Genomic DNA, 25,844 nt, shown 5'->3' with positions numbered 1-25,844 from the left:
TACACAGTACAGTGGTGCTAAACAGTCACTTATTGAAATTGAATGAGACAGATGTTAGACACAAGTGAAGAACTGGTGCTGTCTTTAAATGCCTATTTATAACCCACTGCTAATAACACTGATGAAAGAAACATTAATTACTTGGTCCAGGAAAAAGGTTTGAGTTTAAAATCTCAATTCCCTAGGCCTCACTGTCAGTTAATCACAAAACACCCATTAAAACAGGGCCATTGTAGACAGCCTTTCTCACTTAGGTACCCAGAGACTGCACTGGCTTCAAACAACACTTGATGAAATGTTCAATGCACCACAGCCCTCTCCTATATGCAATAGGCTATTTCTTGCCAACACGAAGTAATGATCTTCAAAAGGAAATTACACAAACTGCACATGTTTAAAAGCAAGACCATAAAATGTGTCTTCAACGGTTTGATGGGTGGACAAAGATAAGTGGATGCAAATTTAGCAGTAGATTTTGATACTCTACTATTTGTAACATTTGAGAAATATTTATAGAATGAATGCTAAAATAATAGACTCAAAATAAAATAAATTGTGAAGAAAATGACATCCCATAAAGAAAACAAGTACAGAATTAGAGAAAACACTTACCTGTCTAAATAATTAACAATATTGGGGTTCTTATTTTCCCTCATGACCAGAATTTCATTAATAATTAATTCTTTTTTGGGCTGCTGTTGAAGATTCATCTGCTTTATGGCCACCTGAATGGTGATTAAAATACAAGAATCAATTATAATTATTAGACTAAAATCAAACGTCCATATTTTGGGGTACACAAATTCTTTATCTTACTAAGCATTCTCTCAGTGCCACAAACACATTCCCTTTTTCTGTGGCTAATCATGAGTAAACTACCCAGTTCAGATACTTCGAACATCAATAAAGAGAACTTCAATATCAACCCAGCACTACCCATTATTTTCAGGTGTAGATGTCAAACTACGGAACTTTTATGCATGCATGCATGAACAATGGACATGGACAACAAAGCTGGGGGTAGGGGGGAGGGTGTGGGAGGAGGGGATCAGTGGAGAAAAAAGAAGAAACATCTGTAACAAAAATAAATAAATGAATTAATAACAACAACTAAAAACAGATGAGCAGGACCGGAGGGAGGGTGAGTGTGTAAGAGAGTGTGCTAGTATCTGAGAGAGTGTGAGTGGACATGAAGGTGGACTACCAAACCAGAGCAGTGCAGAGCCACAGAGCAGAAGGTTCCTGTGCTATGGACGGGAGCAGCCAGCTACCTCACTAAGCAGCTCTTCAGGGCACTTCTCCCTGTGCATGGGGAGGTCCCACAATTTTGGAAGATCCCAGCCGGGTCTTCCCTGGGAGGAGGCAGTGGGAGTGGCTAGGGCCCAGCAACCTGAGCCCACCAGCACACCTGGCACCATCGGACTAGTGGACACTCTGTGTCAACACAGACCAGTGAACAGTAGTGCAGCTCCCAAGGTACCTGTCATGGAAGCCTCAGACAGCCCAAAGCCCAGCACCATCCCCCAAAGTAGCAGCCAGATAAGAGTCCAAATATACCCCCAGGAACAGAGGCTGGGGAGCCGACATCCATCCCCAGGCAACAGAAGCACAGAACAGCAGCTGAGACCCATCCCCTAAAACTACAGTAAAAGCTGAGAAGGAGTTGAGCTCCACAGGGCAGCAGCACTCCCCATTCACTAGCTGCTAGACCTGGGGCTCCACAGAGGCCTGTGCAGTCCAGTAGCTCACAAGAGCAGTGGGAAGCCTGAGCCCCAGAGACCGGTGCAATACAGCTGCCCACCTGAGGGAACTGGAGGGTGTGGGGGCACCAGAGAGGCCTGTGTGACCCAGCAGCCCATAACATAGCCATAGATCCAGGTCCCCAAAGGTACTGTGCAATCCAGTTACCCACAAGACCTGCAGGGTACGGGGGCAGCAGAGAGGCCTGTGCGACCCAGCTGCATACAAGATAGGATTAGAGGATGTGAAAATGGAGGCGGAGTGAATAGAAGCTATGCAGAGGATCTCCCCAGGACCAAATGGAATTACAATTAAAATAAAGACAAATACTCTGAAAAAAGCAACAGAAAAAAAAACAAAAACAAAAAAAACAGGACAGGACCATATAACCAGGGACACTGGTAGGATCTGCAGAGGCCCGAGAAGGTGGCTTCTAGGAGCCTATGGACAGCAGCAGTCTTAGCTGTGAGCACTGCCCTTGGGGAATAAAGACCAAGCCTGCTCCACAGTGCAGAGAGCAGGGAAAGAGTGCTAAAATATCCACAGCCACTCACCTGGGGGCTATGGCAGAGGGAGGGCAGACTGGGCTGGAAATCTGTGGGGAAACCCCGGATTTGGAGGGCACTCAGAGTTTTTGCTGAGTTGCTGCAACAAAGGACTGTGGCCAGTGTGCTATTTCCCAGAGCTGTGGGGAAAAGCAGCAGCCCGCCACCCCCAGAGATTCAGCCTTTCCCAGATGAGGCAAAGAAATGCAAATTGAGGCTGAATAATGACCAGCATTTATCCAAACCTCTGGAAATCCTCTTATACAGAACACCAGTGCTACATTCCAAGGCACTGAGTAACTGAGACTACTAGCCACCAGGTAAAAGCTACAGGATAAATACACCTTTCCTGAGCTTGCAAATCGACTTAGGAAAGTAAGACTTGACAGTTGTGTTTAACGTGGGCTCACACAGGCTCATTCAAACTCAGTAGAGGGAGCCACAAACAGCAGAACACCAACACCCACAGGTAAAATTTGACAGACTCCAAAACCCATTGAGATCACCAAAATGGTGAAACAAAGAAAGAATTCCTGAATAAAAGAACAAGAGAACTCTATCAAAGATGAGATCAATGATATGCAGCTAAGCAAATTATCAGAGGTAGTGTTCAGAGCCATGCTATTGAGGAAGCTCAACAGCATGAGTAAGGACATCAACACCATGAGCAAAGATATACAAACATTGAAAACCAATGAAGTGGAAATGAAAAAAGACATAGCAGAAATTAAGAACACGTTGGAAGGACTAACCAGCAGAGTAGAGGAAGCTGATGATCAGATTAGTAAATTAAAAGACAGGGTAGAAAAAAATCAATCAATCAATCAGAAATCCAAAAGGAATAAGCAATTAAAAAACAAGAAGAGCCCTGGCCAGTTTTGCTCAGTGGTAAGAGAATTGGCCTGTGGTCCAGAGAGACACGGGTTCGGTTCCCACTAGGGGTGAGTACGTCTGTTGCAGTTTGACCCTGGCCCTGATTAAGATGTGCGGGTGGTAGTCACTTGATGTGTCCCTTTCATGTTGATGTTTCTCTCTATCTCTTCCTCTCTCTCCCACCCACTTTATCTGAACAAAAAATGGAAAATGTCCTCGGGTGAGATTAAAAAGAAAAACAAAAAAACAAAAACAGGAAGAAAACGTAAGAGAACTGTGGGACAAATTGAAATGGAATAACATTAACATCATAGGAATCCCTGATGAGGAAGAAAATGGGCAAGGGTTACAGAATATATTTGAAGAAATAGTGACAGAAAACTTTCCTAACTTGGTGAAGGAAGAAGGCATTCAAGTTCAAGTAGCACAGAGAGCCCCAAATAAGAATAACCCAAACAGGCCCACACCAAGACACATAGTAATTAAAATGCCAAAAATTAAAGACAAAAAGAGAATCCTAAAGGCAGCAAGAGATAAGCAACAGGTTACCTACAAAGGAAACCCCATAATGCTCTCAGCTGACTTCTCAACAGAAACACTACAGGATATAAGAGAGTGGCGTGAAGTAATCAAGGTCATGAAAAACAAGTATATGAATCTAAAACTACTCTATCAAGAAAGGTTATCATTCAAAATAGAAGGTAAAATAAAGAGCTTTCCAGACAAGAAAAAAGGCTAAGGGAATATATTAACACCAAACGAGTACTGGACAATATGCTAAAAAGACTGCTGTAATTAGAAGAAATAGGAAGAAAAATAGAACCACACTTAACAAAAATGGCAACACATAAGTACATATCCATTATCACCTTAAATGTGAATGGTGAATGCTCTGATAAAAAGACACAGAGTAGCTGACTGGATAAGAAAGCATGACTCACATATATGTTGTTTGCAAGAGACCCACCTCACATAGGTTAAAAGTGAAAGGATGGAAAAAAACTTTCAAGTAAACAGAAAGCAAAAAAATAGCTGGGGTAGCAATACTCATATCTGATAAAGTAGATTTCAAAATGAAGGTTGTAAGTAGAGACAAAGAAGGCGACTACATAACATTGAAAGGATCTGCCCAACAGGAAGATATAACCTTGGGAAACATATGTTGGTGCTCCAATATAGGAGCACCAACATATAATAAAAATCTTTTGGAGGACTTCAATGGAGAAATCAACAGCAATACAATCATAGCAGGGGACTTCAATACCCCACTGACATCACTGGATATTCTAGAAAAAAAAAATTAACAAGAAAACACAGACTCTAATTGGAATGCTAGATCAAATGGATATCATAGATATCTACAGAGAATTACACTCCAAAACTGCACAATTCACATTCTTCTCAAGTACACATGGGACATTCTCAAAGATAGACCACATTTAGGACACAAACTAAGTCTCTACAAGTTCAAGAAGATTGAAATTATAGCAAGCATCTTCTTAGATTACAATGGCATGCAACTAGAAATCAATTGCAACAAGAACATGCAAAGACATTTGAAAACATGGAGGCTAAATAGCATGTTATTGAACAAAGGATGGGTTACCATGGAGTGAAGAACAAGGAACAAATTAAAAACTTCCTGGAAACCAATGAAAATGAATACACAACAACACAAAAATCTATGGAATGCAGTGAAAGCAGTTCTGAGAGGGAAGTTCATAGCACTACAGGCCTACCTCAAGAAACAAGAAAATTTTATAATAGTCTAACCTCAAAACTTAAAGAACTAGAAAGCAAACAAAAAGAAAACACTAGAGCAAGTAGAAGGAAAAACATAACAAAGATCAGAGAAGAAATAAATGACACAAAGACCAAAAAATCAATTTAAAGGATCAATGAAACAAAAAGCTGGTTCTTTGAAAAGATAAACAAGGTTGATGGACCCTTAGCTAGACTCACCAAGAAACAAAGAGAGAGAACCCCAATACACAAAATTAGAAATGGAAAAAAAAATCGTAACTGACACCACAGAAATACAAAGGATTGTTAACAAATATTATGAACAATTATATGGCAACAAATTCGACAATCTAAGCAAAATAGACACATTTGTAGAAACACATAGTCCCCCAAAACTGGTCCGGGAAGAGATAGAAAACTTGAACAAACCAATTACAGCAAAAGAAATTGAGGATGTAATCAAGACTCACGCAGCAAACAAAAGCCAAGTCCCGGACGGCTTCATGGGGGAAGTTTACTGAACATTCAAAGAAGAACTATAATACCCATTCTCCTCAAACTATTTCAAAAAATTCAAGAAGAAGGAATACTTCCAAACTCCTTTTATGAGGCCAGCATAATTCTAATTCCAAAACCAGAGAAAGGCACTACAAAGAAAGAAAACTAGAGGACAATATCCCTGATGAACATAGATGCCAAAATTCTGAACAAAATACTAGCAAATCAAATCCAGCAATACATCAAAAATATTATTCACCATGACCAAGTGGGATTCATTCCAGGGATCCAAGGCTGGTACAATATTCACAAATCCATAAATGTGATACACAACTTAAACAAAATGAAAGTTACAAGTCATATGATCATAGCAATAGATGCTGAAAATGCATTGAACAAAATCCAGCACCCATTTCTGATAAAAATGCTCAGCAATTTGGGAATAGGGGGATCATAACTAGACATAATAAAGGCCATATATAAGAGACCTATAGCCAACATCATATTCAATGTGCAAAAATAAAAGCATTTCCCTTAACAGCAGAAACAAGACAAGGATGCCCACTTCACCACTCTTATTTAACATAGTACTGGACATCTTAGCCACAGCAATCAGACAGGATGAAAAAATAAAAGGGATCCCAATTAAAAAGGAAGAAGTGAAACTGTCATGATTCGCAGATGACTTGATACTATACATAGAAAACCCCAAAGACTCCATAAAAATTTTACTAGACTTAATAAATGAATTTGGCAAAGTAGCGGAATACAAAATTAATGTCAAGAAATTGACGGCATTCTTATACACTAATGATGAACTCACAGAAAGAGAAACTAAAAAGCAATCCCATTTACTATTGCAAAAAAAAAATTAAGTTACTTAGGAATAAACTTAGCCAAAGAAATAAAGTACCTATTCGCAGAAAACTACAGGTTATTGAAAAAAGAAATAAACAAAAATATAAAAAGGTGGAAGCACATACCTTGTTTATGGATTGGAAGAATTAACATCATTAAAATGTCCATACTACCCAAAGCAATTTATAGATTCAATGCAATCCCCATCAAAATACCAATGACATACTTCACAGAACTAGAACAAATACTTCAAAAGTTGATATGGAACCAAAAACGACCTTAAATAGCCTCAGCAATCTCGAAAAAGAAGAACAAAATAAGAGATTTCAGGTCGTAGTACAAAGTCACTGTAATAAAAAAAGCCTGGTACTGGCACAAGAACAGGCAGATAGACCAGTGGAACAGAACAGAGAACCCAGAAATGGACCCAAGGCAATATGCTCAATTAATATTTGACAAAAGTTGCAAGAGCATACAGTGGAATAAAGACAGCCTCTTTAATAAATGGTGTTGGAAAAATTGGGCAGCTACATGCAAAAAAGCCAAGCTAGACTACCAACTTGCACCATACACAAGAATAAACTCAAAATGGATAAAAAACTTAAATGTGACTCATGAATCCATAAAAACCCTAGAAGAAAATATAGGCAACAAAATTTCAGACATCATATGCAGCAGAATTTTCACTGATACATCACCTAAGGCAACAGAAACAATGGAGAAAATGAACACATGGCACTACATCAAACTCAAAAGCTTCTGCACAGCAAAAGATACAATCATCAGAATGGAAAGGCAACCCACTGTAAGGGAGAGCATAATTGCCAATGATACATCAGGTAAGGGGTTAATTTCCAATATATATAGAGTGCTCATAAAACTCCACAAAAGAAAGCCAAAGAATCCAATTAAAAGATGGGCAGAGGAACTAAATAGACACCTCTCCAAACAGGACATACAAATGGCTAAGAGACATATGAAGAAATGCTCAACATCACTAATCATCAGAGAGATCCAAATTAAAACAACAATGAGGTATCACCTCACACCTGCCAGAATAGCCGCCATCAACAGATCATCAAACAACAAGTGTTGGTGAGGGTGTGGAGAAAAGGGGACTCTAGTACACTGCTGGTGGGAATGCAGACTGGTGCAGCCACTATGGAAAACAATACGGTGTTACCTCAAAAAATTAAAAATTGAATTTCTATTTTAACCAGTGTTCCCACTTCTAGGAATATACCCTAAGAAGCCTGAAACACCAATCAGAAAGAATATATGTACCCCAATGTTTGTAGTAGGACTATTTACAATAGCTAAGATCTGGAAACAGCCCAAATGTCCCTGAGTAAACGAATGGGTAAAAAAGCTGTGGTACATATACACAATGGAGTACTATGCAGCTGTAAGAAAGAAAGATCTCTTATCCTTTGAGACGACGTGGAGGGACCTAGAAAGTGTCATCATAAGTGAAACAAGCCAAAAAGAGAAAGACATGTATCATATAATCTCACTTATTTGTGGGATATAATGAACATAACAGTCTGAGGAATAAGGTAGTCCCAGAGACGTGGAAGTGGGGTATAGACTGACAATCCCCAGGAGAGGGTGTGGTGGGGGAGAGAGAAACCACAGAACTTATATGCATGTGTGCATGAACAATAGACATGAACAAAATAGCTGGGGACAGGGTGTGGAGGGGTGGAGGGAGGAATCAGTGGGGGAAAAAGGAGAAACATCTGTAACAAAAATATAAATTAAAAATAATGTGAAATCTGATCAATATGAATAAAGGAAAATAAAAATTAGGATTGAATGTTAGCACTTACCTCTTGTCCTGTTGCAATGTCTAGTGCTGTATAAACAGTACCTGATGCCCTGTGAAGGTGAAAATTACCAACTGAATAAGTAATCAATGCTATTAATATATTTTATTTCAAATAAATGTAATTATTTTTAGGAGAGGGATATTAGTAAACTCAAAGTTAAAAGATGAAATAAAAAATAACAACTGTTTAGTTTAGTAATTACATCTGAAATAATCATGACATATCCCTTTCGGTGGTCCAGGAACTCCAGTCAGACATTCTGGCAGCAATCTGCATACCATGGCACTACACTGTAAATTAACTGAGCAAAATGGCTTTGCCCCTTTTAGGAATCTCTATAATATTTTAAATACTCCTTGGATGTTGCAACAACCAACACTACATTTCTCTAATTGAACTGAAGTACAGTTTAGGAAAGAATGTATCATTTGTTTTGCTTAGCCAACTATAAATTAATAATTTTTTAGCTCATATACAGAATGGCTGTTTAAATACATTTCTATTAAGACTAGCTTCATCTAACAAATCAATTCCTCTCAATGCTGTACTTGCCTATATTGCAGCTACATAAACCAATAACAATATGGCTCTACTGTTGAGCCTTTTTTTCTTTTTGCTAAATTCCCCAACAGCTTCTACTATAAAGTTACACTCCATTCCACTATCCATTTAAAATCTATCTTTTTTTTTAACTTTTGATAGTACTTATGCTTCCATTCTAACTTCAATTACAGGGTTTCTTTGCTTTGCAAATATAAATTGTCTAGTAAAGCTGAATTTTGTGAAACACTTATACATTCTGAACCATCTCCCCACTTTTATCTCTAGGAAAAAAGAAAAACCTAGTCATTTTTTTGAAAATGTTTGTGATGAATAAAGGAATTAGGATAGAGATCAGTTTTGTGATTCTAATGTTTTAACGCTGCTGTCTAAACTTTCTGGTAATTGTTTTATATCAGTCATTTCCCTGTCATTCTTCTTTCTAGATGAGCAAAAATATTTATCACAGGCCTAGGAAGTTTACATTGCCTGCGCCTATGAAATAAAATGGGTGGTGTAGTATAAGGAATATTTTAGTATTAATAGAGATTTCAGTTTTAATATTTGCCCTAACATTAATAAGTTACGTGACTTTGAATTAGTCCCTTTCCCTCTCTCTATTTCAGTCCCCTCACTTGGAAAATATTGATCACAATAACAGCAAACATATATTGAGCATGTTGTGTGTCTCAGATGCTGCAGTAAGAACTTCATATAAATTATCTTTTGTAATCCTTACAATATTTCTATAAGGCAAATGCTTTTATCTTCATTTTATAGATAAAGAAACTAAGGCTCAGAGAAGTTAAGAAACCTGTCCAAGATTACAGAGTTTATAATCAGCCCGTCTGACTCTCTGATTGGCATAATATAGAAAATGGGTTATTTAATTTTTAAAGTTCTTTAATTCTATGATCTAGAATCTACAAAATCTGTTCTTATCACTCGGTATGGGTATTTAAATATATATTGAAATTAGACTGAGAAATCACACTTAATCAATATGTACCCCCTAAACTAGGATTTGGTCATTTCAGAAATTTCTTAGGTTTGACGATTATATTAAACAAGTTGGTCTCTCAATTTTTATGTCAAAAATTATGGGCTCAGAACACACAGTTGGTGTTCAATCAGTATTTGTTGAATAAACAATTAATAAAAGTATTTTCAAGCAAACATGTAAGTGCAATAAAACCTTGCATTTCTGTGAAGAAAACATTTATTCTTTTACTTAAATCCATATAAAATTCTTCCCTCTTGAAAAAAACTATCAGATCTTTCTGATTTTAGGGGCCAGTTTGTGATTTGTCCTTCCAAACTCAGAACTGCCTGAATTGAAAGGAATAGATCACCTCCTCAACCTAGTGTGTACTTCAGCTGCATAAATCTATATGAGAATAAAATTCAAAAATGCCTTTACTTGTTTATTCCTATTTATGTAGACCACTTGCTCAATTCCTTCAGATTCAAAAAAGTAATGATATCTGCAAAATTAGGTAATAAAAGTATGTATCTCATAAAGCTATAGATAATTAAATGGCACAATCTTCGTAAGCATTTAGCCTTTTGCCCAGATCAGAGTTGATGCTTAATATGGTAACTGCTATTATTGTCATTGTTGATGCTGCTGCTGTTATTGGTTTCACAGTAAAGGATAACTACTGAGTTGTTAGCTCTTTCCATTGGCCCAGCCAAAACATTGTTAGCGTCTATCACTACTTTAAAAGGGACAAGGCCTACTAGAATACTTTTAGAGGTTCCATGTCCTTTTTTTTCATACTAAAGTGGTTTTGTCTTTTTCTTTAAGTTTGGAATGCCTTTATCAAGTGAAGAAATCTTTGTCATATGCAGAAACCCTCAATATAAAATGGAAGCTCTTCCAGTTAAAGTGTAGGGAGGGAGGCTTCAAAGTGCTGCTCAGGTGGCCTTCCCCTTCTGAGCCACCCCATCCTTCATTCCATAAACCCATTTCCACTGTCCTAGGGGCTAAAATGTGATTGACTTGAAGTGCAAGGGTGATTAGCATTTAACATTTTTCAGAGCTTTACTTGTCAAAGTCTTGGAGATTTTTGCCCCTGCCCCCCACCTCCCTCAGCACTTCATTGTTTTAAAATTCCTAGAGTTCTAACCTTGGAATCCCAGTATTGTGGGTTTTATGGCATTCTGTAGTATTGAATTGCTAACATTTCCTAATTCACAGTGGTTTAAAGACCCTGAAATTCTAGGAATTAGTTACTAATTAAAAAATGAGCTTTACTCCTCACTTGTCCTTCCCCCACATTACTGCATACATGCAATTGTCTAGTCAGAGCCATTTTCCCTTTCTTCCAATTTTTGTCCCCAATTTTAAAATGGTGATATCGTCCTCCACTCCATTTCCCACACCCAACTCCCGCACCAAACCTGTTGATAAGCATTTGGAATTCACTACTCTGATGAATAAGTATTTGGTTGGCCCAACTTCTAGCCTCTGTAGAATCCTCAACTCAAATGCACATACTCAGGTACTAACCTGCAGAGTAAAACTTAGTTTCCCGTCTCCAGCTCCATTTTAGCACCTATAACAGCCTCTCTCTACTCCAGTTCTGATGCTTTTCCATATTCCAACTAGTATAAATGTGAGTCTCTCTCCTTCTCTTATTCATCTACTAAAGTACTCTCTTTGCTCACTGATGGGTTAAGAACAACAATCTTTACCCCCACCTACTAAAATCTCCCAAGGGTCAACTCCTACCAGTTCCTAGTTGTTTGACCCTGGTTAAGTAATTTAACCACTCTGTGGCTCAGGATTAGACAATTAAATGTATATAATAACAAGTCCTAGAATATAGTAATTGACAATAAACATTAACAAACATCATCATCATCTACCTTCATCATCATCCACAGACTACAATTTAATTTGTATGCCATTTAATTACATTAATTCTTATTGTCCCTCCTTTCTAATTATATTGAAGTTACATTGCTGTAGGGAGAATATTTGTTTATGATGGGGCTTTTGTTTATTTATTACAAGACTCAGTCATTCAAATGGTATACAGAAATCAAGAATTATCAGGATTCAACGAAAAATAGAGATATTCTAAGATGACATAGCTAGTAAATAACAAAAGTCTCCTAATTTTGAGAAAAATATTTTTTCTAATATATAATATGGTTCAAGAATATTAAACCAACCAATTGTTCAACAACTGGGCCTCATCATCAATTATAATGTTCTTCACAAATGCTAATCTACCTCCAATCTCCTTAATCGGAAAGCCTATTATAAAGCTCAGACTACATTTAGTTAGTGCTTCATAGTAGTATTCTACAATGCATGGCCCAAAATAGATCCAATGAAGAAGTTAGTACTTTTTGGATGGGTGGTCCTAGGCAAAGAATCACTTTTGTAAGCATACTGGACACCACTTCTGCTCCTGCTCATAATTTCTTAAACAAAGAAAAACAAGTCAGAGGTGGTATTCTTAGCACTTATCCCCGAGTTCTATGCTGTGCACCGCTTTGTCAGGTTCTTTAAACAAGCAGTTATTCATCAAGTCGTTGAAGAAACAAATTTTAAAACTATTCAACTTCAATATGGAAACTTCACGTTAGAGCAAAAAGAGGGCTTCTCATTGAGTAGCAAAGTGTAAAAAATACCTAACACAACATATTTACTTTCTCAAGTCTTAAAGCTAAAACTAATTTAGGGGGACAGGGATTGAGGGCTTGCAAAATAAGTTTGTTTGCAATCATCGTATCATTCTACATAATTATAAAGCTGGCAAAGATCCAGATGTTTGACAAAATTCCCTAGGCTAAACATATACCTTTACACATAGGAGAACAATAATTTCAAGAGATGCTTCCACTGACATTTTCTGACAAATTTAGTTGCATACCTTGTCTAATCAATAGAGATGAGATATGAAACAAAGATACTTTGGCATAATACAGAATGGACTATATTGACCAATTATTCTTTAGGATAGCCTTTGGTTGGCCATATGATTTATTGTTAGAGTTTCTTTTTCAAACGTTTTTGTTTGTTTGTTTTGAAAATCATTCAGTGGGTATGTTTTTATTATAGTCCTATAATCCAAAATAAATGAATACAGCTGTGTTTATGGGAGTGTTAAAAAGAATAATCTAAATGAAAGGAACTTGGCAATTAAAAATGTATATATCCTGCCTGGCCAGTGTGGCTCAGTAGTTGAGCATTGACCCACGCACCAAGAAGTCACCAGTTTGATTCCCGGCCAGGGCACATGCCCAGCTTGTGGGCCCGATTCCCAGTAGGGGGTGTGCAGAAGGCAGCCAATCAGTGCATGTGTTCAGGCTACCTCTTTCATGCTCCCCACTGGGGATCTGACCCACAACCCGGGTATGTGTCCTGATCAGGAATTGAACAGGCAACCTCTTGGTGCATGGGTCGATGCTCAAACACTGAGCTACACAAGCTGGACTATATATGTGTGTGTGTATTTTAAATGCACATATCCTTTCATGTAATAATTCCACTTTCAGGAATTTACTCTAGTGATAAATTTGCATATGTGTGAAACAACTGATTTGTAAGGATCTTCAATAAATCCCTGTTTATGATAGCAAAATAATTGAAATGAACTAAATGTCTGTCAATGGGGACATGATTAAATAAATTATGGTACTTCCAAATGACAAAACACTGTATCTGTTAAAAGTAAGGTACTGACATGGAACCTTTAAGACAGAGACACATAACAGAAAAGGAGGTAAATAGTTAATTACCACTTGTATTAAAAATATGCCCACCACACACACAGAAATGTACCATATGTGCCCAAATACAAAGTTGTGTTTTTTTTTTTTTTTTTTTTTTTTTTTTTTTTTGCCTTAGGAAAAAACAACTTCCTTATGTTCAAACCTGATAAAAATGTAATGTGGTAATTCTCCATATTTATTTATTTTTATCCATAAAGTACTATTTGGGAAAGACACATTAGTTAGAAATATTCGTAATCAATGCTGGTTTTGAATGCTCATAGAGAGTACCTGTCATTGGAATAAAGGGATGTAAATAAATTCTTTCTGGCCCTGGTCGGTTTGGCTCAGCAATTATAGTGTCGGCCCATGGATCAGAAAGTCCCGGGTTTGTTTCCCACTAAGGGCACATACCTCAGTTGTAGTTTGTCCCCAGCCCTGATTGGGGTCGTGTGGGTGGTAACCACTCAATGTGTCTCTCTCACATTAATGTTTCTCTCTCACGTAGATGTTTTTCTCCCTCTCTTCCTCCAGCTCTATCTGAAGATAAATGCAAAAAAACAATGTCCTTGGGTGAGGATAAAAAAAAAAAATTAAAAAAAAAAAACTTTTTCTGAAGATATGACCTCATACCTGCAAGTGTTAGATGTCATAGACAGGTTTTTACAAGTCACTTTCAAATTAATGCTATGAAAAGGGATCGCATTACCCAAAGATAGGACAAGTTGGACCATCAAAAACAATAATAAATGCAATAGAATGAAACAAATTAAAAATATAAAAACCTATGAGTTTATCAAAATCCTTCCTTCCTTCCTTCCTTCCTTCCTTCCTTCCTTCCTTCCTTCCTTCCTTCCTTCCTTCCTTCCTTCCTTCCTTCCCTCACCCGAGAGCATTTTTCCATTTTTTTTTGTTCAGATAGAGTGGGAGGGAGGGAGAGAGAGAGAGAGAGAGAGAGAGAGAGAGAGAGAGAGAAACATCGACGCGAAAGGGACACATCGAGTGGTTGCCACCTGCACGACCCAACCAGGCTGTGGACAAAGTGCAACCGAGGTACGTGCCCTTAGCAGGAACTGAACCCAGGTCTCTCTGGACCGCAGGCCAACACTCTAACCGCTGAGCCAAACTGGCCAGGGCTATCAAGAAACTTTCTAAAAATAAAAAAGAATGCCTCTTCCTAATAAAAAAATCAAAATGCCTCTCATTGGACACTTTTGGAAGTAATTTGAGTACTAAATCTTTACACTGAAAATTAAAAATTAAGCATTTATCTTGATATCCCTGTATGAACTACATTTCGGAGTAACCGAAGACCTCTAGCTGATAAGGTAAAGTTCTTTTCAACAAAAGTATCTTAGCTAGTTGCTATGGAAAGCACAATATTTTTAAAAAATAACTATTTTGTAATCCCTAATGAAATATTTGACGAGGGCAATAAACACCAATAGATAAAACCATTAATGAAAGGCTTAACAGGAACTTTGCATTGGAGGGGACAATTACCCACTGAATTTTCTGATCAATCTATTTACCCCTAAAATACTGGACAATCAGATGCTGTGTACCTCCTGATACAATATAATATGGAACACATAGCACCACCTATGAAGAAGTCTTGCTAAAAGTTGAACCGGAACCTTATTAAGCTTCTAGACATAACTTCAATTTATAGGAAATACAGGGACTAGAGGAGCAAGTTAAGTGACATCAAATGAAACTAATATACAAATCCAGAATGTGGTACATTCTACAAGACAATGACTAGTTTCTTCAACAAGTCAATGGTAGTGGATAAAGAAGGGAGACTGTTATAGAGTACAGAGATGGAAGTGACACAAGCTAATGCAATGTGTGTATTTCTTTGGATACTGATGTGGACAAATCATTTACAGACTTAATTTCTCTGATCTTTTCAACATGCATTCATCAAATACTTGCTGAGTATTTTACTTTATGCAAGACACTGTTGCAGGCCCTAGGGATACGAAAGTGAATGAAACCTATAGTTTGAAGCAAGAGTTAATTTGCTTTCTTTCAAATGAATCTTCCCATAATCCCTACTTGTTAAATCCTACATCTTCTCAAGTCACTATTTAAATACACCCTCCTCTAAGCATTTTTTATCAGACTACCACCCTGGCTATAAATGATTTACCCCTCCTCTTTGTCCCCATAGATTTTTGAAATTACATTAAATTCTTACTGTATTCTGTTCTATATAATAGTGGCTGTGAGTGTATATTTCACTCCCAATAATAACTAGCATTTACCGAGCAGTTCAGTGTGTGCCACATACTGTGCTAAGTACTTTAAATACCTTCTCTTATTCATTTCTCACAACCTATGAGGCATGTGTATTCTGTCTACTATGAATAAGAAAACTAATGCTTAGAAGCCTGAAACACCAATCAGAAAGAATATATGCTCCCCTATGTTCATAGCAGCACTATTTACAATAGCTAAGATCTGGAAACAGCCCAAGTATCCATCAGTAGATGAGTGGATAAAAAAGCCATGGTACATGTACACAGCGAAATACTATGCAGCTTTAAGAAAGAAAGATCTTGTATCCTTTGAGACAACATGGAGGGACCTCGAGAGTATTATGCTAAGTGAAATAAGCCAATCAGAGAAAGAGAAATACCACATGATCTCACTTATTTGTGGAATATAATGAACAAGGTGGGCTGATGAATGAAATAGACCCAGATACATAGAAAGGAGTATGGTTCAGACTGACAAACCTCAGGGTAGGGGTGCAGGGAGGATGGAGGAGATGAACCAAAAATCTTATATGCATGTATACATAACCAATGTACATAGACAACAATGCAGGGAGGTGGGGGGCATGGGGAGGAGGGTGTCTAGGGGGGAAAAAGGAGAAACATCTGTAACAAAAATAAATTAATAAAAATTGAAAAAAATTAATTTGCTCATAGCCTTCTGAGTTCAGAATGTGGTCTTCTTTTCCTTCAAATTTTTCAAAAATTCTCCCTTTATTCTTCCATAGTTTTCAAAGTTTTAAGCAATTTTAAATGTCTAGACAAGCTAAGATATAAAGGCCAGTGTCAATATAAGCTGTAGGATTCCAAAGGACAGAAGATTAAAAAGATCAGTTAGCGGTAGGAGAGCAGGGAGAATTCTGTGGTAGAGAAAAAAAATGTATAAATAAAATATGGGAGAAAGTTACATGTGTTAGGGATGGGGGTACTGCTTATTTGTTTTTTATTGAATTTTTAGAGAGAGAGAAAGGGAGAGAGAGATAGAAACATTAATGTGAGAGAGAAACATCAATCAGCTACCTCCTGCATGCCCCCACACGGGGGATTGAGCCCACAACCCGGGCACGTATCCTGACCAGGAATTGAACCAGGGCCTCTCAGTCCATGGAGCAGTGTTTAATCCACTGAGCTACACCAACCAGGCTATTTCTTTATACAACTCTCCTTTTCTTCCTGTCAGATGTTGAGAGAGAGTGTGTGTGTGTGTATAGCGGTCAATGTGACTCCTACAATCTGGTTCTTAACGATTATGCCATGTTATATGCATTCTACATAGTAGTCACTCAACAAAAATTAGCTGAAATATTTTCAAGTTATTTGTTAAACTGGATCCAAACCATTTCCTCTGAGTTGCTTCCTCAAAAATATTTTTCCATTATAATGTTGAAGAGAAAATAAATATGAACCTGAAAGAGAAAAAAAGGTTTGTTTTTCAGAGTATTCTAAAGTCCTTAAAATGAATGAAAATATATTAATAAGAAATCTGTGAGGATAGCGGCCAACATTAGTAAATTCAGCCCTCTGTTACATAGCTGCTGCTTATTTAAGAGTTACACAGGCTTGCCAATGATACCTGTTGACTGAAAATAAATATTTGACTTTGTTGTCTCACCCTATTCCATTTATTAAACAAGTTATTTTATATAACTATCCTAGAAAGTGAAGATTCTTAAGTCTCTACCAGATATATTTCTGATAAACAAATGTTGTTGAGTTAATAATTTGGGAGGTACCAGGCCTTTTTTTCTTTTCTTTCCTGTTTTTAAAACTTTGCATACATCTGTTTAAAATATCTACATTTGTTGACCAATTATAGGACACTTTTCACAGCAAACCTGGTGAAATAATGTTATTTTAAACCTTCAACTCACAGCTATGGACTCAAATGGTTAGACATGCAATTCTGAACCTGATTTATGGTGAATGGAGCCTAATTCTCCGGCCTCAGGCCTGAATGCTGGGATGGCAGAAATCCATGCTGGAAAAAAATTCAGTTTTCCAAGTAGATGAGTGTGATTAATGGAGAGGTTCTTCTCAAATCTGGCTCCCAAGAATAAACTGTTGTGTTTCCTGACTGAAAATTGAATACTGGAGCTGATTATTTCTCATACTAAATGACTACTGACACAGGTTTGAATGTCACCATTATAATCGGTAAAGCAAATTAATAAAAAACACAGACTTAATGAAAATGAAATAAAAATTCTATATATTGAGAGTAGAGGCTAGTTTGCCTAACTTAGGCCAATAATTCATTTTTAAAAAGCCATTGAGAACAATTTAATTAAAATAAAATTAATTTAAGTGTTTTTTTTGTCTACAGAGAAATAAATCAACATTTTAATAATTCGTTTTAAAAATTAAGAAGAGAGAACAAAAATCTAAAAAACAAAAACTTAGTAAATTAAATAAATGATTAAAATTATGGTAAATAAATAGATTTAAGTTAATAGACTTTATCTTAAAAGCAATTTAAAAGGCACCTTGATTTATGTTATGCCATTTTGGTTGTGTGTGTTAGAAAATGGACAGTAGAAGGTAAAGATGAATAAAAAACACAGATGTGTAGCACACATAGATATACCCAAAGGAAAAGGATTTAGATGTGATAAGGCTGATCAAGTCAATATGAGAAACACTTACGAAGAAAAATTGAGAAAAAAAAAAGAGACAAACAGAGATACAGAAGGAGCAAGGTACATACATATATACAAACATGAAAACACAGACACAGAGGAAAGGGAAAGCTAGAAAGACAAACATTCTCATTAGTTCAACAAATATTTATTGAGGTAAAAACAGATCCAGAGAGTTGGGGAGGCAAACAGGGGAAGTACTGTAGGTTTTTTACCTTGGCCACACAAACTATTGCTGTAGACCAAAACTGTTTTGGTAGGCCTACTAAGTGTAAAAGCACTGTGCTAACCACTAAAGGCGACAAAATGAGAAAGAAAATAGATTTCTTACCTTCCAATGACTTATTTAAAAGTTCAATTGGGCCTATAATTTAACTATCTGCTGGCTTCATTATTCTTTAAAATGATGAACCTGAACCCTAGCCAGGTAGCTCAGTTGGTTAGAGTATCGTTCTAAAATGCCAAGGCTGTAGGTTCCATCCCTGGTCATGGCACATACCAAAGAATGCATAAATAAGTGGAACAAGAAATCAATGATTCTCTCTCTCTCTCTTTCTCTCCCCCTTCCTTGCTCTAAAATAAATAATAATGAACTCCATGGAAGTTTACAGCAGACCTTTCTGTACTGGCAAGCGGGATTTCTACTTAAATGTTTCATTTTAGATTATAAAGGCTTTACTAAGGTATGCAGAAAAAGAGAACTTTGCTTTTGCATCTTCAGAGGTCAGAAGCATAAATAACAATCAGGTGGGGAAATCCCTTTGGTATACAAAGTAGCCTTGTGGCCTTATCTTTGTTCTTGGAGGAATCAGTCTTGCTTCATTAACTGGCATCTGGGAGATATTTGAAACCATCACTTACTTATTTCCTTTTTAAAATTCATTTCTATTTTTGGCTCAATTGGGTCTTAGTGAAAATGATTAATAGAAACAAAATTATAATATCTTCTACCCCCCACTCCCCCAAAGACAACTCTAAAAAATCCACTTCATGAATAAATAAATAAATAGCTCTCATATTTAAACCTACAAATAGAGCAGTGCTGTCCATAGAAACATAATGTGAGTCCTATTTTCAATTTTTTTTCCTAATTTATTTATTTGTTAGTAATTCATTTTTCTTACAGATGTTTCTCCTTTTCCCCCCACTGATTCCCCCCTCCCCCTCCCTCCCTGCTCTTTCCCCAGTTAGTTGTCCATGTCCACTGTTCATGCACACATGCACATAAATTCTGTGGTTTATCTCTTCCCCACCACTCCCCTATTTAGGGGATTGTCAGTCTGTATCCCACTTTCGCATCTCTGGGACTACCCCCTTCCCCAGACTATTATGTTCATTATATTCCACAAATAAGTGAGATCATATGAAACTTGTCTTTCTCTGTTTGGCTTGTTTCACTTAGGATGATACTTTCCAGGTCCCTCTATGTAGTCTCAAAGGATAAGAGGTCTTTCTTTCTTACAGCTGCGTAGTACTCCATTGTGTATATGTACCACTGTTTTTTTATCCATTCGTCTACTGATGGACACTTGGGCTGTTTCCAGATCTTAGCTATTGTAAATAGTGCTGCTACAAACATGGGGGTACATGTATTCTTTCTGGTTGGTGTTTCAGGCTTCTTAGGATATATTCCTAGAAGTGGGATCACTGGGTCAAATGGAAGTTCAATTTTTAATTGTTTGAGGTAACACCATATTGTTTTCCATAGTGGCTGCACCAGTCTGCATTCCCACCAGCAGTGTACTAGCGTCCCCTTTTCTCCACACCCTCGCCAACACTTGTTCTTTGTTGATTTATTGATGGCGGCCATTCTGACAGGTGTGAGGTGATACCTCATTGTTGTTTTAATTTGCATCTCTCTGATGATTAGTGATGATGAGCATTTCTTCATATGTTTCTCAGCCATTTGTATGTCCTGTTTAGAGAGGTGTCTATTTAGTTCCTCTGCCCATTTTTTAATTGGAGTCTTTGTCTTCCTTTTGTGGAGTTGTATGAGCACTCTATATGTATTGAAAATTAACCCCTTGTCTGATATATCATTGGCAATTATGCTCTCCCATACAGTGGGTAGCCTTTCTGTTTTGATGATTGTATCTTTTGCTGTGCAGAAGCTTTTGAGTTTGATGTAGTCCCATGTGTTCCTTTTCTCCTTTGTTTCTGTTGCCTTAGGTGATGTGTCAGTAAAAATTCTGCTGCGTATGATGTCTGAAATTTTGTTGCCTACAATTTTTTCTAGGATTTTTATGGATTCATGAGTCACATTTAAGTCTTTTATCCATTTTGAGTTTATTCTTGAGTAGGGTGTAAGTTGATGGTCTAGTTTCATTTTTCTGCATGTAGCTGTCCAATTTTCCCAGCAGCATTTATTAAAGAGGCTGTCCTTACTCCACTGTATGTTCTTGCCACCTTTGTCAAATATTAACTGAGCATATTGCCTTGGGTCCATTTGTGGGTTCTCTGTTCTGTTCCACTTGTCTATATGCCTGTTCTTGTGCCAGTACCAGGATGTTTTGATTACAGTGGCTTTGTAGTATAACCTGAAATCTGGTAATGTGATCCTTCCAACTTTATTGTTTCTTTTCAAGATTGCGGTGGTGATTCGAGGTCTTTTTTGGTTCCATATGAACTTTTGAAGTACTTGTTCTAATTCTGTGAAGTATGCCATTGGTATTTTGATGGGGATTGCATTGAATCTATAGATTGCTTTGGGTAATATGGACATTTTAATGATGTTAATTCTTCCAATCCATGAACAGGGTATGTGTTTCCACTCTTTTATATATTCCTCTATTTCTTTTTTCAATGACCTGTAGCTTTCTCTGAATAGGTCCTTTATTTCTTTGGTTAAGTTTATTCCTAGGTATCTTAAATTTTTTGCTGCAATGGTAAATGGGATTGTTTTCTTAGTTTCTCTTTCCGTGAGTTCATCATTGGTGTATAAGAATGCCATCGATTTCTTGACATTAATTTTGTATCCTGCTACTTTACCAAATTAATTTAATTAGTCTAGTAAATTTTTGATGGCGTATTTGGGGTTTTTTATGTATTGTATCATGTCATCTGCAAATAATGACAGTTTCACTTCCTCCTTACCAATTTGGATCCCTTTTATTTTTTCTTCATGTCTAATGGCTGTGGCTAAGGCTTCCAGTACTATGTTGAATAAGAGTGGCGAAAGTGGGCAACCTTGCCTTGTTCCTGTTTTTAAGGGAAATGCTTCTAGTTTTTGCCCACTGAGTATGATGTTGGCTGTAGGTCTTTCATATATGGCCTTTATTATGTCTAGATATGATCCCTCTATTCCCATATTGCTGAGCGTTTTTATCAGAAATGGATGCTGAATTTTGTCGAAGGCTTTTTCGGCATCCATTGATATGATCATGTGGTTTTTAGTCTTCATTTTATTTATGTGGTATATCACGTTTATTGATTGGCAAATATTGTAGCAGCCTTGTGTCGCTGGGATGAATCCCACTTGGTCATGGTGAATAATTTTTTGGTGTATTATTTAATCCGACTTGCTAGTATTTTGTTCAGGATTTTCGCATCTATGTTCATCAGGGATATTGGCCTGTAGTTTTCTTTCCTTATAGACTTTTTTTTCTGTTTTTGGAATTAGAATTATGCTGGCTTCATATAACGAGTTTGGAAGCATTCCTTCTTCTTGAATTTTTTGAAATAGTTTGAGGAGAATGGGTGTTAGTTCTTCTTTGAATGTTTGGTAAAACTACTCTGTGAAGCCATCTGAGCCTGGGCTTTTGTTTGCTGGGAGAATCTTGATTACATCTTCAATTTCTTCTGTTGTTATTGGTCTGTTCACGTTTTCTATCTCCTCCTGGTCTAGTTTTGGGAGACTATGTGTTTCTAGAATCTTGACCATTTCGCTTAGTTTGTCGAATTTTTGCCATATAATTGTTCAAAGTAGTTGTTAACGATCTTTTGTATTTCTGTAGTGTCAGTTGTTACTTCTCCTCTTTCATTTCTGATTTTGTGTATTTGGGTTCTTTCTCTTTGTTTCTTGGTGAGTCTAGATAAGGGTTTATCAATCTTGTTTATCTTTTTGAAAAACCAGCTCTTTGTTTCATTGATCCTTTGAATTGTTTTTTTGGTCTCTATGTTGTTTATTTCTGCTCTGATCTTTACTATTTCCTTCCTTCTACTTGCTCTGGGGTTTTCTTTTTGTTTGCTCTGTACTTCTTTAAGTTGTGAGGTTAGATAGTCTATTAGAGATTTTCCTTGTTTTTTTGAGGTAGGCCTGTAGTGCTATGAACTTCCCTCTCAGAACTTCTTTTGCTGCATCCCATAGATTTTGTGTTGTTGTGTCTTCATTTTCATTGGTTTCCAGGAAGTTTTTGTTTTCTTCCTTGATCTCCTTGGTGACCCATTCATTGTTCAATAACTTGCTATTTAGCTTCCATGTGTTCAAATGTCTTTGTATGTTCTTCTTGCAATTGATTTCTAGTTTCATGCCATTGTGATCTGAGAAGCTGCTTGATACGATTTCAGTCTTCTTGAACTTGTAGAGACTTAGTTTTTGCCCCAACATGTGGTCTATCTTTTAGAATGTCCCATGTGCACTTGAGAAGAATGTGAATTCTGTAGTTTTGGGGTGCAATTTTCTGTAAATATGTATTAAATCCATTTGGTCTAGTGCTTCATTTAGAGTCTCTGTTTCCTTGATAGTTTTTTGTCTAGAGGATCTATCCAGTGATGTCAGTGGGATGTTGAAGTCCCCTGCTATGATTGTCTTGCTATCGATTTCTCCTTTGAAGTCCTCCAGAAGATTTTTAATATATGTTGGTGCTCCTATATTGGGTGCATATATGTTTATCAAGGTTTTATCTTCCTGTTGGATAGATCCTTTCAATATTATGTAGTGGCCTTCTTTGTCTCTAGTTATGGCTTTCATTTAGAAATCTATTTTCTCAGATATGAGTATTGCTACTGCAGTTTTTTTTTTTCCTTTCCGTTTGCTTGGAAGTTTTTTTTTTTTTTTTTTTTCATCCCTTCACTTTTAATCTATGTGAGTCTTTTGTTGTGAGGTGGGTCTCTTGTAAATAACATATAGATGAGTCATGCTTTCTTATCCAATCAGCTACTCTGTGTCTTTTTATGGGAGCATTCAATCCATTTACATTTAAGGTGATTATTGATATGTACTTATTTATTGCTATTTTTGTTTAGTGTGGTTCTATTTTTCTTCCCATTTTTCCTGCTAATTACAGCAGTTCTTTTAACATTTCTTGCAGTGCTGGTTTGGTGCTAATGTATTCCCTTAGCCTTTTTTTTTTTTTTTTGTCTGGGAAGCTCTTTATTTGACTTTCTATTTTGAATGATAGCCTTGCTGGGTAGAATAGTCTTGGATTCAGATCCTTGTTTTTCATGACCTTGATTACTTCATGCCATTCCCTTCTGGCCTGTAGTGTTTCTTGTGAGAAGTCAGCTGAGAGCCTTATGGGGTTCCTTTGTAGGTAGCCTGTTGCTTCTCTCTTGCTACTTTTAGCATTCTCTCTTTGTCTTTAATTTTTGGCAGTTTGATTACTATGTGTCTTGGTGTGGGTTTGTTTGGGTTCTTCTTACTTGGGGCTCTCTGTGCTTCTCGAACTTGAATGCCTTCTTCCTTCACCAAATTAGGAAAGTTTTCTGTCACGATTTCTTTAAATATATTCTCTAACCCTTGCTCATTTTCTTCTTCGGGGAGTCCTATGATGCGATTATTATTACGTTTTCAATTGTCCCACAGTTCTCTTAAGCTGTCTTCCTGTTTTTTCATTGTTTTTTCCTTTCGGTTTTGTGATTGGTTGATTTTTTCTTCCCTGTCTTCTATTTCACTGATCCAGTCTTCAGCTTCCTCTACTCTTTTTTTTAGACCTTCCAATGTGTTTTTCATTTCTGATATGTCATTTTTTAAATCTCTTCTTGGTGGTTTTTAATTTCCAATTGGCTTATTTTCAGCATCTCTATGTCCTTACACATGCTGTTGAGCTTCCTCAAGATCATGGCTCTAAATTCTAGTTCAGTTAACTTGCTTAATTGCACCTCATTTATGTCATCTTTGGTAGATGTCTCTTGTTCTTTTGGCTTTTGTTTCTGTTTTTCACCATTTTGGCTATCAGAGTGGGCTTTGGAGTTTGCCATATTTTCCCTGTGGGTGTTGGTGTTTTGCTGTTTGTGGCTCCCTCTCCTGGGTTTTAATGAGGCAAAGAGGACCCACTTTAAACACCACTGTCAAATCTTAACTCTCCTGTTTAGAGTTGCTAGCCCAGGGAATGGTAGTTATCCTCTAGCTTTTTTTGCCTGGAGGCTATTAGTAGAGGTCACCTGAAGACCCTTGGTTTCTGAGTTGCCTGAAAAACTCCCTCAGGTGCTCAGTATAAGAGGATTTCCAGAGGGTGGGCAGATGCTGGTTGTTTTTGGGCCTCAATTAGCATTTCAATGGCCACCAGGTGGGGTTGAATCTCCGAGGGAGGGGCCGCTGCCCCTCCCCAGGGCACTGGGATGGAGTAAGATGACCACAGTCCTGTGTGGCTGCATTCAGCAAAAGCTCTGAGCACCCTCCAAATCCCAAGTGTCCCCACACAGTTCCTGTCCAGTCTGCCTTCCCCCTGCAGGAGCCCAAGGTGAGTTGCTGCTGCCAATTTAGCCTCTGTCTGGACTCTTAACCCGAGCGTACCGCTCCCAGCCAAGGGCAGCCGACCAGCTGAGGGCATAGCACCCAGCCAAGTTCACAGGACCCAGCCAAGGGCATAGCACCCAGCCGAGGCCACAGGACCCAGTCATGGTGGCAGCAGCTTTCAGCGTAGGCAGCTGGATCCAGCGGAGGATGTGGCACCCAGCAGAGGTCTCAGGACCCAGCTGAGAGTGCAGCTTCCAGCCAAGTCCGCTGGTCCCAGCCCAGGCCGCTGCAGACCGTGGGCTCCCGGCTCCCTCTTGCGTCCTCACAAGCCTACCAGGATTGAGTCAGTGTCCCTGGTTATGTGGTCCTCCAAGTTGCCTTTCGGTTGCCCCTTCCTGACGATTTGTCTTTATTTTCGTTGTAAATCCAGTTTGGTCCTGGGAGATGGTCTGTGTAGCTTCTATTCACTCTGCCGCCATTATTCCGAGTCCCCATTTTCAAATTTCTTAAGAGCTATATTTTAAAAGCTTAAAAGGTGAAATTAAACAATTTGTGTAAAATATAATTTCAACATAAAACCAATATAAAATTTATTAATATTTTGTGTACTTTTTCATTCTAACTTTTTAAAATCAAGTACATATCCTATGCTAATAGCATATCTCAATTTGGACTAGCCACATTTCAAGGGATCAATAGCCATATGGTCACTGTATTTGACAGCAAAGATCTGGAATGCTACTTTTCTGTGGATGATGCATAATTTCCTATAGTTAGTTTCACCAGAGACCTAACCTGATTAAAATAAAATCTAAAAGCCAACTTTTACTTTCCAAATCCTCTTAATGCATAATATTGTGTTTTCACAATCTGCCTTGTGGAGTTTACCTTTTGGGCATAAAAAAAGCAACTTGAAGCTCATATATGAACATGAGAAGGTATGGCTTTCTTACTTA

The 25,844-nt window shown here is 37.5% G+C and overlaps 1 protein-coding gene across 5 annotated transcripts in view; it reads right to left on the bottom strand.

Moving 5' to 3' along the window:
- Positions 1–25,844, bottom strand: part of PAK3 (p21 (RAC1) activated kinase 3) — a 420,017-nt gene that overhangs the window by 31,055 nt on the left and 363,118 nt on the right. For all 5 annotated transcript variants that reach the window (XM_036270656.1, XM_036270655.1, XM_036270651.1 and 2 more), the window contains 2 exons: positions 8,087–8,135; positions 613–725 (listed from right to left, as the gene is read on the bottom strand). In XM_036270656.1, coding sequence (XP_036126549.1) covers positions 613–725; positions 8,087–8,135 — 162 coding nt within the window. The remainder of the gene's footprint in view (positions 1–612; positions 726–8,086; positions 8,136–25,844) is intronic.

This window comes from Molossus molossus, unplaced genomic scaffold (genome assembly GCF_014108415.1).
Source record: "Molossus molossus isolate mMolMol1 unplaced genomic scaffold, mMolMol1.p scaffold_m16_p_2, whole genome shotgun sequence".
Lineage (NCBI taxonomy): Eukaryota > Metazoa > Chordata > Mammalia > Chiroptera > Molossidae > Molossus > Molossus molossus.
This window is presented reverse-complemented; position numbering and strand designations above follow the sequence as displayed.